The following is a 19,607-nucleotide window of genomic DNA, read 5'->3' on the forward strand; positions in this document are numbered from 1 at the left end:
TATCAGCCTTTATATAAAAAAATAATGAAGATATGGCAAGATGGAACCTGATTGGTTTCTTTTCTGTCTCAGTTCGATTGAGTCTATTAAAATGAATATACTGCCCAGACTGTTATACCTCTTTCAGACACTACCAATAGATATTAATCAAAAAATATACTGCCCAGACTGTTATACCTCTTTCAGACACTACCAATAGATATTAATCAAAATCAATTCAATGAATGGAACAAGATGTTATCAAGGTATATTTGGCAGGGTAAACAGCCTACAGTTAGTCTGAAAACTTTGCAATTAGCGAAGGAAAAGGGGGGGATGGGGCCTACCTTCTCTTAGAGATTATTATTTTGCAGCACAGTTGAGAAATGTGATATGTTGGTGCAACCCATCATATGAAGCACAGTGGAAAAACATTGAGGAGCGGGTACTTGCTATCACCATACAAGCAATTTTGGCTCATAACAACCTGCAAAGGTGCATAAATACTATTGATAACCCATGGGTGAAATTGACTCTTAGAATATGGAAAACTACTATAAAAGAATACAATCTAGAGGATGATATTGCTATTCTTCAATTGTGTGCATATGATTCGTATTTTACACCAAATAAATTGGATGCTAGATTTAAGGACTGGACAGCTAAAGGAATAGCAGTTCTTTGCAACATAATGAAAGAAATGACACTGTTCAGTTTTGAAATGCTTAAAGAGAAGCAATTATTAGAAAAGCAAGATTTTTATCGGTCTTTACAATGTGACAATATGTTAATAGACGCTTAGAAATGTAACCAAGGCAACTACATGCTTGATAGAGCGATTTAGAAAAGCATATAATTCAGTTAACGGTATTAGAATCATTTCAAACATGTATAAGGGTTTGTGAAATCTTAAAACATATTCGATTTCATACATTAAAACTAAATGGGAGAAGGAAGGAGGGATAATTATATCTGAGGAAGAATGGACAATAATATGGAGGGTACCAATGGAAGTGTACCAGCCTTACAGAAATGTAGGGAGTTTGGATGGAAAAATTTGATAAGCTATTTTATTACACCCTCTCAGAAATCCCATTATGATACTAACCTCCCTGTTTGCTAGAGAAATTGTGGAAATCAAAATGCAAATCATTATCATATTTTTTGGAACTACCCTGTTATCAAAGACTATTGGAGGTGGATACACAATGCCCTACAAGACATCTTTAAATGTGAAATACACTTAGAGATTAAGACCATCTATTTTGGATATATACCTCAAGAATCGTTGAAAAGAGAGAAATATTTAATGAATATACTGTTGGTGGCTGGTAAAAAGACTCTTACTAGGAAATGGTTATCACAGGTGAGCCCAACTTTAAATGCATGGATGGAAATTACAATGGACATTTACAAAATGGAGAAGATAACAGCATCTGTTAATCATAGGCTGGAACAATTTGTTTCATACTGGGGAAAACTGGTTTAAACTATATAATACCTCATAAGCCTGATTTTATTCTCACAACTCAATGAATAAGTTGTATGAAAAAAAGATCACTATCTACTTGTACATACTTATTTTTCCTGTGTATAACTCAGATAAATACTATGTAGATATTTGTGACATATAATATTATATGATATATATGTACAATGTTTGAAAAACATCTCATGGAAATGTTTGTTTGATGATGAACCTCAATAAAAAGTAATACATTACAAAAAAAGGAGAGTTCTGAGATATCTGACTTTGTTAAGAAGGAAAACAGTCATTTGTGTCAGATGGACTTTGTTCAGTGAGTAAGGGGTTAACCCTGGTGATAGTGGTGAGGATTCTCAGTCACTTGTGTTAGAAGGTGTTCTAAAAGTTAGTGATGAGATAAAAAATGGTGAGGTGAATTTTAGTGAAGATATTGAGAAAAGTGTTACTGGACTTTTGAATAAGGTAGATTTAAATTCGGGATTGGTTTCAGGACTATTGACCTTGTTGAAAGGGAAGTGGTTTGGTAAAAAGGTGCTTGCTAATTTGTTACAGTTTGTTTTGGAATTTAAATATTAACAACTTAGTGATGCTGTTCAAGTTTGTGATTTAAAGAGACCATCTGCTGGTGCTATTATGGAAACTAATAGAATTAAAGATCCTGAAAATAAAATTAATGACTTGCTTAAAATTAATAAGTTTTTTTGGAAGTTTAACAAATGGGCTTAGTCTGGAAAACATTGGTGATAAGCTAATAGCTGCGCAGGAAGTCTATGAAGGCCTTACCCGAGCTGGTAAGCATACTGATCACGTGATGGTTGTGTTCTTTTTCGAAGTGGAAAAGGGGCCATGGTTGACCAAATGCCACCTTTGAATAACAGTATCTGGTTTTGCAGGACTTTGATTTTCTTTTTTTTTTGTGACAATGCTTGTGAAAGATAAAAACAATATAATGGTAGGTTGACTGAATGTTAAGCTTAAAAGTGAAATAGAAACTAGTATTTGTATACGCTTCTGTGATGTGCTACATGATAATCCCATATGTATTGCTTTATATTCTGTAATGTATTAACAATATGATTGCTGACTGTTTATCTAGATGTTAGATTTGAAATTATATCTGTTTTGCTCTATTAATGGATGACTACTTATGTATTATATTAGACTCTGGAATGTACATTCATGTTTACAATTTAAACCCCCCCCCCACGTAAGAATTTCCTAAAAGTGTGGGGGTGCAATAGGAAAACCAAACCAAGATGGGGTCGAGAGAGAGAAGAAGAGGGAGGAGGCATCCCACGCAGATGTGAGTGTGTGTGTGTGTGTGTGAGAGAGAGAGAGAGAGAGAGAGAGAGAGAGAGAGAGAGAGAGAGAGAGAGAGAGAGAGAGAGAGAGAGAGAGAGAGAGAGAGAGAGAGAGAGAGAGAGAGAGAGAGAGATTATTTAATATTATGACTCTTTGGATGATTGTTTACCTTTGCGCCAAGGACACTTTTGCCTGCCTGTTAGATTCTTGCAGAGACAGCAAGGCGGGACCGGCCTGATGGACGGCCGGTGCCCTGCGGAGGGGAGATAGACAGCAGGTCTGCGAAGACTCAGGCAGACACACCACGGGACTCAGAAAGAGCGTTGTGCACCCACGTGAAGGTAGGGGTTTGGAGGATCGAATCTCGGAATCGGTCAGTGGCTCACAGTACGTGAAATGTACGACCGGTGGGGTCTTGTTTTTGTGTCCACCGTAGCCTGGGTGACAGGTCCACCACTGAAGAACGATCGTACGTAGTATGGTCACAGTCGGTGACTACAACAGGAAGACAACGGAAGGTTCGACGGCAACTGCATCATTTCTCACTCTCACTCTCTCTCTCCAACGTTACACCAGGTCTAGCTGGACCTAAACTGAACTGAACATTCAACACCATCGTAAAACTATCCATTTACCCCTAGACTTTGAAAGACCTTCGTTTTGATTTCTATTTCCACACCTGTATATATCATTGTCAACCTGTTTCATATATTTGCATGCATAGTACAGTATTTCTTAGTTTGCTAGTAAACACTATTAGTTACAGTAATATGCAGACTCCAACGTGTATTGCATTTCTGCTGGCTTGGGAACCCGGTCACGGGGTACGTGGCACTCCATAGACACAGCCTGGCATACTGAATTCTTCAAACATTTTTAGTGTGCTGCTTTGACTTCATTATTCACGTATTCATGCGGTGGGCCGTGTACCGCTAGGAGTATGGTTCCTTTCGATCCCTCTCCAATGGAGTCCATTGAACTTTGTTCACTGTGAAAAAGAACGTGTTTGGTAGCCTCAGCTGTTAAAATTGCCAAATATTAGTTTCCATCCGGAGCCGATGTCAGTGTTCTGAACACCTTTTTTCGTCATTAGGAAAACTGTTATATCTTAATTGTTTCAAGATTCAAAACTTAAGATTTTTGACTATCACTTCCCGATTGCAGTAGAAATCTGAATAATCTTTATACCTCGTATATTATATTTATCTCACAGTTTTGGATATGCAAGCTTCCGACTGGCACAGACAATGATTTTTGCCATTGAAGAAATAAACCAGAATGAGAATCTCCTCCCCGCTATTACACTCGGGTATCAGATCCACGATGATTGCTCGTCCTCCGCGATCGCTTCGCAAGCAGCACTCGCATTGATAAATGGAGACGAAAAATCAATTGAATACCCCGATTGTAGAAGTTCCTCCAACGTTGCTGCCATCGTTGGCTGTGATTTATCTACAAATTCTATCGTAACCGCAAGAACAATTGGATCTTTTGGGATTCCTCTGGTAATATGTGAGATATTACACGGTATTTATACCATTGTTGGGCCACCTCTTTTTTAGAATCAATACGAAATTATGATCTTCTGTTAAATGTTGTTATAAAAATAGTGCATAGTGTATTTGACAGTTCAGTCCATGAATATTAATATAGGCCCATTTAGAGTGCGGGAATAATTAAACTATTATTTGAATGATGAACTAAATAGCTTGTTTTCACTGCATAATGCCAATTTCTTTTCTCAGTACATTCAAACTCGAACACCTCTTTCGTATTTGTCTCCCTCACCAACACAGGCAATGTAATTCAGGGAATGAACTCGGTGTGATAAAAAAATGTCGAGCGTATCTCCTTTCCCGGACTTCACCTAAAATGTAGGACTATGGTAGAAAACATTTGCACACTGGGAGAGTAAGAAAAACACTCACACTCAACTTTATCTCAATCTCATAAATTTCTTTCAGGTCATATTCTGTCGCTGCATGGATAAAAGTCCCGGTTTGGCGGAACTCTCTCCTTCGCACATCCTCTTGAATTCAGGCACCATACTAGTTAGCATCGCGTGCACACTCTTGAGAAACTCCAGATCTTTCCTAAAATCAGCTATCAGAATTGAAAGCAGTAATTTTCATATGGCGGACCAGATTTCTATTAACAGAGTGATAAAGTGGTAATTTATGCATCGTTGTAGGTTACGCTGCTATATTGATAATATTGCATGCCCAATTTTATAGTTCTATACAAACGTAAGAACATTCACAAAGAAACGGCACGCGTCGATCAGGCACGGGCATACAAAAGTAAGACCTAGCTTTCATCTATTTACCTCATTCTTTGCAGGTCAGTTACTACTCCACCTGCTCCTGTCTCAGCGATAAGGGAGAATACCCCACGTTTTTTAGAACCATCCCCAGCGACCAATACCAGTCCAAGATTCTTGCTGAACTGGTGAGAACATTTGGCTGGACTTGGATTGGAACCATTAGAAGTAACACCGATTATGGTAATTTCGGAATGCAAGAATTTGTCAAAAATGTACAAATGTTTGGAATATGTATTGCCTACTCTGAGTCATTTTACAGGACCGATCCGCCAGAGAAAATCCGCAAAATTGTCCAAGTGATTTCACAAGCGTCCACTAAAGTGGTAGTAGCATTTGCTCATGTGGGTGATATGCGAATTTTATTGAATGAAATTCTACGTCAAAACATAACTGGTTTACAATGGATTGGAAGTGAAGCATGGGTGACAGAAGATTTTCTCCAGCCCGAAGAAAGGGTAATTTATCTTGCAGGAACAATCGGTCCGTCCACCCGAAGAACAGAGATAGCGGGTCTCAGAGATTTTCTTCTTAACGTCCGTCCTTCTAACTTGTCTGACAATAATATTGTTGTGGAGTTTTGGGAAAATTTATTCACCTGCTCTTTTACCACAGACAACGGGACAAACCTAGGGAACTCTTCAGGTCAATTTCGACAATGCACAGGGAAGGAGCAGATGGAAGGGATAGAGAATACTTACCTTCCGGCGATAATGGATGGAAGTTCATACCACGTGTATACTGCGGTCTACTCCATTGCTCACGCACTCCACAATCTGTTAACCTGTGTAGAAGGAAACGGACCCTTTCTCAATGACACGTGCGCACATATTGCAAAATTCGAGCCATGGCAGGTACGTAGGTATGAAAACTTAGCTAAATCAAGAAGGCACTGAGGATGTCGTTCAGGATAAGTAAATTTTGAAACATATACTATGTTCTGCTTTTAGTTGTGGGTGTACAATTGGGGCCACTATATCTTAGCAAATAATTCTCTTTGAGACAGTCGAATATTATTCCCGAAAATGGTTACGAAAGTTTAGCACTCTTATCTTTTAATAAGTGGGGAACAGCTAATGTACAGGCATGCAATCTCCAGCAGACCAAAATACCATAAGATTTCAGCGTAGAATTAGACCATTTGGCTCATCATCTCAAGTACACCATTTAATTGTGACTGATCCAATTTTCTTTTCAGCCCGTTCTCCTGACTTCTCATCGTATTCCACCATGTCCTGGTCATCCAAGAGTCTATCAAACTCTACCTTAAATATGCAAAAAATATTTGGCCTCCACATCTGGCTGCAGCACCGATTGCCACAGATTCACCACACTCTGACTAAAGATATTCATGCCCTCTCCTTTTTTTTTTAATAGGGCGCCCATATATTCTTAAGCAGTGTTTTCTGGTTTTACAGTATCCCTCAAGGGAATCATCCTCTGCACATCCAAGCTATCAAGGCTTCTCATCATTCAATAGGCTTCATAGCGGTAACCACATTCATTTGAATTCTCGTGGATGCATTCCCAGAGCCATCAAAAGTTCTTCATCTGCCATACTGTGCCTCCATGGAGACACAATAATCCAAGTGAAGTTTATCAGTGCTTTTTAATCTCGAAATTACATCCTTAATTTTAGATTGTAATGCTCTTAATGTAAATGCTAACACTGTATTTGCTTTCCTCACCACAAACTTAAACGGTAAGTTAACATTTAGTTGTTCCTGCATTGGACTCCCAGCTTCCCTTGCGTCTCAGTGTTACATTATTTTTTGACCAGGTAGAAAATAATCACACCTTTCAATTCATTCACCAAAGTGCATGAACATGCACTTCCCATCAGTGTATTCCATCTATCATTTCATTCAGCATTCTCCTAATCTGTCTTAATCTTTCGGTCATCTCTCTATTTCCTCAAAATTACCAGCACCCCCCACCCACCTCCCCCACCAACTACCTTCATATCGTCTGATTACGTTGCATCCAAGCTAACAATTCCATCATCAAAATCATTGATATATAAGGTAAAAGGATCGGTCCCAGTAGAGAGTGCTTGGATCACCACTAGTCACTGGCAGACAGCTAAAAATTATTCCATCTATCCTCACTCTTTATATCCTGGCAATCAGATACACCTTGTCGAAGGCCTTCTGAAAATCCAAGGACAAATCATCAAGCGAATATTGTTTCTCTACCGGGCTTGATATTTCGTGAAATAGTTCCGGTAGTTATAGACGGCACGGTTTTGCTTTGAGGAAATACGTTGAAAATGGCCTCTTTTATCATGTGCTTTCAAGTTTCAAGTATCCTGAGACATTGTTCTTGATAATCGACTCCAACATCTTCCAATGTGCTCAGTTCTGACCTGTAGTTTGTTGCTTCTTCTAGGGTACGTGTAGTGACATTTGCAATTATGCGTGTCTTTCGGAACTATTCCATATTTATTGATGATTGAACGATCAATACTAATCCCTCCACGTTCTTCTCAGTTACTGCTTTCAAATAGCTGGGGTGAAAACCATTTGGTACAAGTAACGTAGCCACCTTCAGACTGTTCAATTACCCAGAAAACCCACTCTCTTATTATAGGTACTGTACGCACTTCATGACCCCTGACACCTGTAACTTTTAGCAAACTGCACACTTAAGAATTATACAAGGTACCTATTCAGTTCGTCCAACATTTCATTATCTTCCATCCCTACATCTCCAGCACTTATTCCCATATCAACTCTCGACTCTCAAAAACGCTTTATGTATCTGAGGGAACTGCTGGAATTCAGTTTAATAGTAATGGCTAGCTAATTCCATCTATACCTTCCTATTCTCTTTTTAGTTGCCTACTGTTGTAATTTAAAAACCGCAAAATGTACCTCTTTCCCAACATATTTGTTGTATTACATGCCCTTTCATTTGATGTTATGTTGCCTTTGCGTTCTCTTGTGAGCCACTGTTGTGTAATCTTGCCTTTAGAATGCATATTTCTGTTTACGTTGTATATGCCCTGAGTCTTCTGAATTGCTTCCCGAAAACCGAGCCGTTGCTGTTCTGTCGTCATCAGTGCCAGTGTTCCTTTCCAGTCAATTCCGGACAACTCGTTCTCTTATGCCTCTGTAATTGGCTTTACATCACGGCATTACGGATTCATCTGACTTAGCTTCTCTGCCTCAAATGTTCGGGTGAATTCGGGCATATTATGATCACCTGCCCCGAAGGGTTATTTTATTTGACGGCCTCTAATCTGTTTCACTGTACGGCACCCAATCTGGAATAATTGGTCCTCTAGTGGGCTCAGCCTTGAGCTGCTCTAGAAGGCCATGCCCTAGGTATTTTGTAGATATTTTTCATCCTCTAATCCAGTATCAAGATGATTTTCCAAATCTACCTGCATATTGAAGTCCTCCACGACTGTTATCGCGTTGTATTTCTAACATGAATTTCCTATCACCCGTTGCAATATGAAGTCCATATATTTGTTACTATTTGGAGGTTTCAATTCATCTGCAATCAGGGTATTTTTATACGTGCAATTCCATAGCTACATCAAAAATAATTCCACACCATCCCACCCAGTGTCAACTCTTTCCAATGATTTGATTTGATTTGTTTTCCCAACAGAGAAACTGCGCACTCTACTTTTTTGCCTATCCATTCGATACGATGTATATCATCGAACATTACACTTCCAGCTATAATCGTTTTGATATAAATCAGTGATGCCTAAAATATCACACCTCTCAATCTGCAACTATGCTGCAAATACATCTGCCTTATTCTGTATACTATCTGCAGTCAGGGATAGCCCCTTCAGTCCTGCATTCATCCTTTTTCAATTTTGCCGCAGCGTGCTCAACAGTTTGCATTCCTGAATTAGTCTGCATTGTAACCAACGTTTGTCATTTGGAATTCTGCAACTCCTGTTTAACCACCATTGGGTAGCATTAACAAACTTCCCGCTAAAAATATTTCTTCCCGCACCTGTCTCGGTGCAAACCATCCCTTCTGTAATGTTCCACTTCCCTGGAATAGAGAACAATGATCCTAAAATATTATTCCCTCTCTCCTGCACTAACTTATTTGGCTGGTATTGAGCTGTATACACTTTTTAACTCTTACCTCACTTTTAGTGACACGGACAGCAACAATGACATCACAACCTTTAAGGCTATCCTTGAACGTAGCACTTAAATTATGGAGATCATATTCAGAACTTCGTCGACCATCCTATCCATGCTATCGTTCACTATACGGAACACGGCTTCTGGCTGCTCAGCCTAGCATTTAAAAATGCTAAGGACTCTATCCCAGATACCCGGACTCTGGACGTGAGAGGAAACTCACGTGCATGCTGAAACACCGAGGAAACACAGAGTGCATGCTGGCCCCTTAACCCCTTCATTCTCCTGACTTTAGGCCAGTCTCCTGTGTCCTACATATTGCCTGTATGCCTGTATTTTGTGTGTGTGTGTGTGTGTGTGTGTGTGTGTGTGTGTGTGTGTGTGTGTGTGTGTGTGTGTGTGTGTGTGTGTGTGTGTGTGTGTGTGTGTGTGTGTGTGTGTGTGTATGACATACAGGTGTATATATAAATAATATAATTGTTCTGATTTCTAGCCGAAGAGCTAAAAGATGTTCTTCATGTGACAAGCTATTCAATCCTGGAAACACCTTCTTGGATATTCTTTGAACTTTCACCAGTTTCAGTGCCTGATTTGTAGGATTAAGAGCCCAAATATGCTCACAAAACACCAGTATGGAGTCATAAAGTTTTAAAATTACATCCTTGCTTTTATATTCCAGTCCTCTTGAAATGATTAATGGCATTGCATTTGCCTACCACGCCACATACTCAACCTACAAATTAATCATTGGGGAATCCTGCACAAGGACTAACAAACCCCTTTAAGTCCCAGTATTTTTGTATTTTCGTTGCATTTTTAAATTAGTCAAACGTTTGATTCATTGCTCCAAACTGTATGGTCAAACACTTCCCGACACGTTAAGTAAGCTATATGCTTATTCTCTGCCGATTCTCCAAATCTGTCTAAGTGCTTTTGTAACCTCGCTATTTCCTCAAAACTATCTTGCACTCCAGTTATCTTCACATCGACAACATTTTCAATAAAGTCTTCAATTCCATCATTGAAATCATACAGCTATTATAACGAAAAAAATAAAGAATCAGCCCAGTACCTTCTGCAACATTACTAGTCACCGGCAGCGAGGAAGGATTGCTTTTATTCTCAGTCATTTCTTCCTGCGAAACAACGGTTGTTATATCCATGCCAGAATTTTTCCAGTAATACACTGGGCTCATAATTTATTAACCCTAACGTGTGACACTTATTTAAATGCCACCTGCATATTCGAATGCACAGCATCAACAGTTTTTCCTTTATCTATCCTACTTGATTTTTCTTCAAAGAGTTCTAATTGTTCTGTTGGGCAAGCTTTTCCCTTAAGAAAACCAGTTGACACTTGCCTATGTAATTAATAGCCTCTAAGTCTGCTGAGACCTAATTTTTAAAAATCGATTCTAACATATGTCCAGCCGGTGAGATCAGACTAACATGCCCATAGTTTCCTTCCTTCTACCCTGCATCCCTCTCATCGTGAATGTTAGAGCGGCATTTACAATTTTCCACTGTTCTGAAACAATTGCAGCAAAAGTCAATTTGTCTTTATTTAAAAAAAAATGATATAATTGTGGTTAATTGCACAATAGCCAAAACACCAATAGCTGATCCTCTTTTGTGCTCATTCACCTGCTCTAAAAAATCATCTCCTAGGAACTCTAGAAAGCCACACCCCGCACCATTTAATCCAACACCATCTTGATTTTTCCAGTCTCCCTGCATATTGAAATTTTCCATGATGACTGTAACATTACACATTTTAGCATGCATTTTCTATCACCTGTTGTAATTTGTCACCCACATCATTACTAGTGGTTGGGGGGGGGGGTGTCTGATTACAACTCCCGTGAGAGTCTTTTTGCCCTAACTTCCTTAGCTCTATCTACAATGATTGAAAACCTTCCACCTCTCTCTATTGATTTTATTTTACCAAAAGAACAGCATCACCGCTCTGCATTCCTTCCAATCCTTCCAATACAATGTGGATTCTTGGACATTAATCTGCCAGCTATAATATTTCAGCCATGATGCTCTGAAGCCAAAAGCATCATGCCTGCTATTCTACAACACTGCTACAAGCTGCAGCTGGATAGAGTTCCCGCATTAGTTCAGGTCAGCGGCACATAAGGTCTTTCTGATTTCTCACATCCAGCAAGAGGACCATTGCACTATGCCGCTTGTCATCTCGACTGTTCTAGCTGTGCAGTTATAAAGGAGGAAATGATTAAAAACTTGATTTTTCCTTTCCTTTTCCGTTTCCGAGTGAGGCCTTTCTTCGCTGAAGCCTCGAGAAGCTAAAGCATTAATATCTCCACTTAGACGACGGCCTTTGCGTTTGCTTCTGCCTTCCTTTGTTTTGATCTTGCCAATTAACTCCAAAATCCGTTTGTCCGCTAGGCAAAGCTCTATTGCGCTGCCTCGATCCGCTCCAGCATTTTATCCCCATGCGGTGGAACAGATTGATATACCCTCCTCCCAGAACTTCAGATGTCCATATTTACCGCTGGTCAATGCTCTGCTACGCTTCCGTCATGACAGTGTGTTTCACTCTTTTATCGTTTATAAAGAATATTGAAGGAAAAATGAATGTTGGCAAGGTCACTGGTAAAACTCTTCTGCTTTATGGGAAGCAGCTCCGTACGTATTTTATTACTCTGTACAAGGTAGTTATGTGGCAGCAACATCTGAGAGATTGTACATCGTGCAAAGTTATACTTATGCGCTTTTGCAGTGGCGCACGATCAAATAGAACATGTTGATTCTGCATAGCTTCTTATTCTGAAGTCATACACAGGAATCAACGGGCACTATGTTATTACTTAAGCATCGTTTACCAGCGCGAGATACACGTACGCTGTACATGTGACACGTCTAAGTGCCGAAAAAATAAATTGCTGCAAGAACCCATTAGGTAAGGTACCTTCTTTGGAGGAAAATAGACACTCGATAGAATTACAGCCACAACTGCAGCCTTTCTCAGTGAGTACCACCAGCACTATTTTAATAACAGATTTATTTTTTTAAAACTCCGGATCCGAGGCTCGGCATTTGAAAATATACAGCTCTTCTGTAGGTGGTATGTACAATGTTGCACGTTTCAAACATTTGCTGCTTTTTACGACAAAATATAATGTCTGAACTTATGCATGCCAAATCCACGACCCGGTAAATAATAGTTTCCTTTCGACCACAACCCCAGTTGCTGCACTACCTACGCGCCGTGAATTTCACAGTGAAGAAGGGAGAAATCGTATATTTTGATGAAAATGGAGACCCGGTGCCAAGATACGAATTAGTAAACTTGCAAACGAATTCCAGGGGAAGCGTTGACATTGTAAACGTCGGATATTATGACGCCTCTGCTCCGCCAGGGCGAGAACTATTGATTCATGTCAGAGATATCATGTGGGGTACGACGGGAAATACGGTATGGCTCTTCTTTTACCTTCCTATTGGAATGTCAAAATGGAAAATAGCTGCATGCCTGGGGTATGGGTCATTGTGGAAGAGGTATTGGTGATAGTACACTAGATAGATGCAATGTAAAGTGCAGCATCCATAATATGTTCTCTTTCCTTAATAGTTTAGAAGAACGAGAGATTACCTTAGTCACCGATGGTCATCCAGTGTTAGATGTTGAGATCCATTAAGTGGTTGTAGTGTAGCGAACAAGGGGAAAATCACGAAGTGAAACGTTCATCAATTTAAACTCAGGAGTGTAGAGATTTGTTTTCTGAGTTGTTCGTGTATTTCCGGGATTCACTGCCCCCAGGGTGCTGGAGGTCATATTATTGGAAATGTATAAGGTAGAATCAGACATCTATTCTAAAGGAATGGGTCTACCTGGGCGAAGCAACAGTGGCCGTGCCTCAGGCACAGAGTTCGCCACTGTGGCTCAGAAGGATAGGGAAAGAAAGAGGAAGGCATTAGTCATAGGGGACTCAATAATTAGGGGTCAAACAGGCGAGTCTGTGGACGCAGGACAGAACTCGGATGGTAGTTTTCCTCCCAGGTGCCAGGGTCCGGAATGTTTCAGATCGCGTCCAAGATATCCTGCCGTGGGAGGAAGAACAGCCACAGGTCGTGGTACATATTGGTTTCAATGATATATGTAGGAAAAGGGAAGAAGTCCTGAAAAAAGACTACAGGGGGTTAAGAATTAAGTTGAGATGAACGACTGCAAAGTTAAAAATCTCGGGTACAATGCCTATGCCTCGATCAGTGAGTATAGAAATAGAACGAGGTGGAGGATAAATGCATGGTTGAGGGATTGGAACAGGGTGCAGGGATATCAGATTTCTGGATCATTGAGTCCTCTTTTGGGGCGGCTGTGGCCTGTACAAACAGGACGGGTTGCTCCTGAATCCCAGGGAGACGAAAACCCTTGCGGGGAGGTTTGATAATTCTACTGAGGAGAGTTTAAACTCGAATTGTTGGGGGTTGAGAGCCGAGCTGAAGAGACTGCGGAAGAGGAGGTTAGCTGAGAAATAGAGAAAGCTTCCAGACAATGCGAGTGGCAGAATAGGCAGGTGATAGTGAAGGGACGCGCTCAGACCGAAGGTTTGAGATGCGTCTATTTTAACGTAAGCAGTATTGTGAACAAAGGAGATGAGAATAGAGTACCTGGAGCTAAAATGTGGTGGCCATTACAGAGACTTAGGTGGCTCAGGGACCTGACTTTTTACTTCAAATGCCAGGTTTTAGATGTTTGTAAAAGGGCAGGGAAGGAGGCAAAAGAGGTAGGGGCGAAGTACCGTTGATCAGAGATAGTGTCACGGCTGCAGGAAAGGTGGACGCCAAGGAGGGATTGTCTGCGGAGTCACTGTTCGTGGAGGTTAGGAACAGAAGGGTGTCAACAAATTTACTGGGTGTTTTATAGACCACCCGCTAATAACAGAGATATCGAGGTGCAGATAGGGGAACAGATCCTGGAAAGGTGTAATAATAACACTTCCTAGAGCAAGGCGTTCAAAAGGTATGGTGTTAGGTGTGCCCAGGAAGGTTTCTTGACATAATATGTAGATAAACCTACAAGAGGAGAGGCTGTACTTAATTTGCATTGGGAAATGAACCTAGTCAGGTGTCAGATCTCTCAGTGGGAGAGCATTTCGGAGATAGTGATCACAACTCTATCTCCTTTATAATAGCATTAGAGATAGATATGAACAGACAAGTTAGAAAAGCGTTTAACTGCAGTCGGGGGAATTATATGGTTATCAGGCATAAAATTGGAAGCTTAAATTGGAAAAAGATGTTCTCGGGGAAAGGTACGGAAGAAATGTGCCAATGTTCACGGGGTATTTGTATAGAGTTCTGCATAAGTCCGTTCCAATTATACACGGAATTTATGGCAGGGTACAGGAGCCGTGGTGTACAAAGGCTGTAATAAATCTAGTTAAGAAGAATAGAAAAAAGCTTACAAAACGTTCAGAGGTAGTGTTACAGATCCAGAGGATTATAAGGCTAATATGCAGGAGCTAAAGAAGGGAAATAGGAGAACCAGAAAGAACCATCAGAAGGCCTTCGCTGACAGAATTAAGGAAAACCCCAAGGCATTCTGCAAGGATTTGAAGAGTCATAGGATAGTACGTGAAAGAATAGGACCTAGCAAGTGTGACAGTGGGAAATTGTTTATAGAACCGGAGGAAATAATGAATAATTTACTTCAGCATTAATTATGGAAAATTATCCTGGTGATTGTAGTGATGACTTGAGCAGACTGAAAAGCTTGTGCATGTAGATATAAAGAAAGAGGTTGTGTTGGAGCTTGTGGAAAGCATAAAGTTGGATAAGCCCCCGGGACCGGATGTGATGTACCCCTGGCTACTGTGGGAGGCGAGGGAGGAGAATGCTGAGCCTCCGGCGATGAACTTTGCATCATCATTGGGGACGGGAGAGGTTCCGGAGGTTTGGAGGGTTGCGGATGTTGTCCCTTTATTCAAGAACGTTAGTAGAGATAGACCAGGACATTACAGACCAGTGAATCTTACCAGTAAGTCAGTAGGCTTGGAAAACCTCCCCACCAAGATATTGGTACCCCTGCGATTCAAGTGCAAGCCCTCCATTTTATACAGCTCAAATCTGCCCCAAAGGAGGTCTCAGTGATCCAGAAATCTGAAACCCTGCCTCTGCTCCAATCCCTCAGCCACGCATTCATCCTCCACCTCACCCTATACCTATTCTCACTGTTGCATGACATTACTACCTTTGTTGTCCTACTTCTCAACTCCTTGCTAATTCTCTGTAGTCTTTTCTTCAGGACCTCTTCCTTTGTCCTACTCATATCATTGGTACCAATATTTACCACGGCTTTTCTCCCTCCCACTACAGGAATTCTTGGGGCGATCTGCAATATCCCCGATCCTGGCACCTGGGAGGCAAACTATCATCCAACTTCCTTTTCTGCCTCCACATAATCGCCTGTCTGACCTTCTGACTATAGAGTCCCCTATCACTACTGCCTTCCTTTTCCTTTCCCTACTCTTCGGAACCACAGGGTCAGACTCTGTGCCCGAGGCACGGCCACTGTTGTTTCCCCCAGGTAGGTTGTTCCCCCCACCAACAGTACGCAAACAGGAGTACTAATTGTCAAGGTGTACAGTCACAGGGATACACTCTAGAACCTGACTCTTCCCCTTTCCCCCTGCTGACTGTGACCTATTTAACGTTGGAAACTATGCAATCCTTGCCTATAACTCATGTTTTCAACTCCTGGTAACATCTACGTAATTTTTCACTCGAATCTCCCAATCTTATTCATATTTTTCCTGTATGCAGATGACATTATTCACAAACAAAATCCACATTAGAGCTCTCAAATGTCCTAAAGAACTGCTATATAATTTCCAAACACTTGTCTTGGATACATTCATTAATGAAGGGAAACGTGTCAAAATTTCACTTTTACGAACCTATCTACACGCAACGCCGCTTTAAATGAATCATGAATCTACATTTCCAAATCTTCGGTGTGCTTTCACACGCTGTGTAGCTTCTACCATGGCTTAACCTTCTATAGTCAAACACCTCGCACTGAGCTACATTAAATTCCATTTGCCATTATTCAGTCCATTAATCCCGCTGGTACTGATGCGCAACTAGTTTTGATTATCTCCATTTTACTGTTCAGCACATCTTCACATCTTCGGTCATCTGCAAATTTGCAGATCAAGTTTGCAGCATTTTCGTACAGATAGTTATAGAGACTACAAGCAATATGGGGCACAGCACCAATCCATGCGGCATGCCATTTGTCACCGACCTCCAGACAGAGAGGCAACCGTCTTATATCACTGTTAAGCTTCTGACGCGAATGCATTACCTAATGCACTTTATTACTCAAACTTTAATGGCAAAAATTTCAATCTCTTTGAACAACCTACCACGTGCGAGACTATCAAAGCAGTTTTAAAAGTCATGAAGGTCTATAAGATCGGTTAGACACAACTTCCTAAGAACAAGGTCATGTTCACTATTCCTAATCAGACCCTGATTATCCAAACAAAATAGTTTTTATGTCTTATCATGCACATTGGCCTGTAATTTTTTATGGATCATTTACTTTCTTAAACAAGGAAGCAGTACATATCCACCAGTCCTCCTGGACGTCACTCCTGACAAACGGACTTTTAAATAAGTATCATCGGGCCGCTGTAATTTTTGCACTGGACTCCCATAGGATCCGACGGAACATATTGTTAGTAACGACGTCGACGACGACCCCTAGCTTCTCACTCCCCTACTTACGAATTCCGCAGACTCGTCCCGATATCCCTCTGACTCTGGTACCTAGAAAGCAGCATACCATCCTGAAATCGCAATCTTGTCCTCAGAAGCTCTTGCCTTTTTATCAAAGTAGTGGATCTCCTAACACTACTGATCACCTCGTCTCTCCACCCTCACCGTTTAAGTCTCAACCACAAAAGCAGACCAGTCTGGTGCGGCTTTACTCTTGCCGGACATTCAACCAACAATATGCGAAGAGGTACGCTTGATTTCGTATGGAAGGACAACAAGGGTCTCTGAAATGGGAGCCTTTCCATAACCTCTCAGATCCACAGTTAACGGTTTCCTGCTTCTTGGTTGTAAATTCCTCCCTTGATGTCCAAATGGTAAGCTGCTCATGCTCCTGAGTGATTCCCCCGTTAGGTATAAACCAATGCACAGAATGAGACGGCAGTTTACAATTTACTCATATAACATGCTTGTGGTTCCTTGGGCAGTAATTCATCTGTGACTATTTACCTTCACTATGCACATATACCGAGCGGAACATTCCAGATAACGAACTATTGAATTCGTCCTCTTTGTTATCAAAGAAAACGCCTTTTGGCTAATTTATCGTCAAGTAGCCATTTTAGCCAACCCCGGTTCTGGCTTCACGCCCGTCTGGTTTAATGCTGCTTTGATTTAGTTCAGTTCCATGTTCACGAGACATTTAATATTATTTTATTTCTTAATCTCCAATTCATGACGTTTGTGTCAGCTCTTCTGTAAACTGAATGGCCACATTTACAGTTCCACTGGTAACCAACAGGTTATTTTCTGTTCCTTCAGATCCCTCGAGCAATTTGCTCAGAACGCTGCCTTCCAGGCACTAGGAAAGTCAGCCGGAAAGGGCAGCCGATGTGTTGCTTTGACTGTACAGACTGCGCTGATGGTGAAATCAGCAACATCACTGGTAAGTGCAGATATGGGCAGCGAAATCTCTCAATTCCGCATTTCTGTGTTCAGACGCATTTTCATATTAAATGACAATTTTCCAGACTCCACGGATTGCATCAAATGTCCCTCGGAATACTGGTCCAATCAAGCAAAAACCCAGTGTGTTCTCAAGAAGATTGATTTCCTTTCATTTCGAGATATTGTGGGGTATATATTATTGACGCTTGTAATGGTGGGAGTGTGTTTTACCTTGGCCACCGCGGCAGTTTTCTACTGGTATCGAGAAACGCCTATCGTCAAAGCCAACAACTCCGAACTCAGCTTCCTGCTACTGTTCGCCCTCCTGCTTTGCTTCATTTGCTCGCTCTCCTTCATTGGAAAACCATCCCACTTTTCTTGTATGTTGCGCCACACAGCCTTTGGAATTGCCTTTGTTCTTTGCTTATCCTGCATTTTGAGGAAAACCATCCTTGTTGTAGTTGCCTTTAAAGCAACGCTTCCCAATAGTAGCGTAATGAACTGGTTCGGACACGCGCAGCAACGGCTGGGCGTCTTCGCTCTTACTTTTTTACAAGTTTTGCTCTGTGTTGGATGGGTAACTGTCTATCCTCCCTACCCCCTGAAAAACATGAGTCATTACAGAGATATCATTATTTTGGAATGTGATGTGGGCTCTTTAATCGCCTTTTATTTAGTATCAGCCTATATTGCGCTGTTATCCGTTGTGTGTTTAGTGCTTGCATTCCTGGCTCGGAAACTCCCAGACAGTTTCAATGATGCCAAGTACATCACTTTCAGCATGCTGATCTTTTGTGCTGTTTGGATAACTTTTATTCCAGCTTATGTGAGCTCTCCGGGAAAGTACACTGTGGCTGTAGAAATGTTCGCTATTTGGGCATCGAGCTTCGGTCTGCTCGTCTGTATTTTTGGACCGAAATGTTACATTATTCTACTGCAACCACACATTAATACAAAGAAACAAATGATGGCGATAGGGACGTCTCTGTAACGACCGGCATCCCGGTGTATCATTGTCGCATAATTGTTTGTAATCACCGATTATTAATTGCAGTTTTCTTCTTTTTGATGTGTCGGCCGTTTAATTAAGTGAGAATTTAATTTAAAAAAAAGGCACTTAAACTGAAATTCAAATAGTTTAAATTGGATTGTGTAGACATGGATACTTTAACGTAGAGTCTGATCAAGAGGAAACCTTATAACCGATTTATGGTTACTTCATGGTTATATTTCACTGGTGTAACTTTTCTTTCTTTATTTACACAAAAAATGTGTCATCTTTCAGACTGATAGGAACTTGGGGATAAAGACAGTTTGCATGGTCTTTGTTCACTTTTATTTTTCATGTCAATTAAGCCCTGTGATAACTTTTAGTAGGTTGCTGCTGTTGAAAAATAAGAAACAATGCTTACGTAAGAAAATAGACGTGATATATATTGGAAGGTTTATATCGAGAGTGTGCGTGTTGAAGAAGCATTTCAATAACATCACAATCAGTACTGGGACAAGTACTTGTTATGTTGTAGTGTTCGACATTAGTCTATAAAATAACCAGGGACCTGATGTTCCAAGCGTCAGAATTTTGGAGTTTCTGAATAATTTGTATACGGCTTTCCAAAACCATGGATTCCTCAAGGTTCCGACAGTGAGGAAATATGACTCCAATATTTAATAAACGAGGGAAAGAACACACAGAGAACTAACA

At 40.8% G+C, this 19,607-nt stretch overlaps 1 protein-coding gene across 1 annotated transcript; it reads left to right on the forward strand.

Moving 5' to 3' along the window:
- Positions 1-4,014: 4,014 nt before the first annotated feature.
- LOC140724652 (extracellular calcium-sensing receptor-like) lies at positions 4,015-18,893 on the forward strand. Its single transcript, XM_073039077.1, has 5 exons — positions 4,015-4,272; positions 5,108-5,941; positions 12,420-12,647; positions 17,777-17,900; positions 17,986-18,893. The coding sequence occupies exons 1-5, from the start codon at positions 4,015-4,017 to the stop codon at positions 18,891-18,893; spliced, it is 2,352 nt and encodes a 783-aa protein (XP_072895178.1).
- Positions 18,894-19,607: the final 714 nt, after the last annotated feature.

This window comes from Hemitrygon akajei, chromosome 3 (assembly GCF_048418815.1).
Source record: "Hemitrygon akajei chromosome 3, sHemAka1.3, whole genome shotgun sequence".
Taxonomy (NCBI): Eukaryota; Metazoa; Chordata; class Chondrichthyes; order Myliobatiformes; family Dasyatidae; genus Hemitrygon; species Hemitrygon akajei.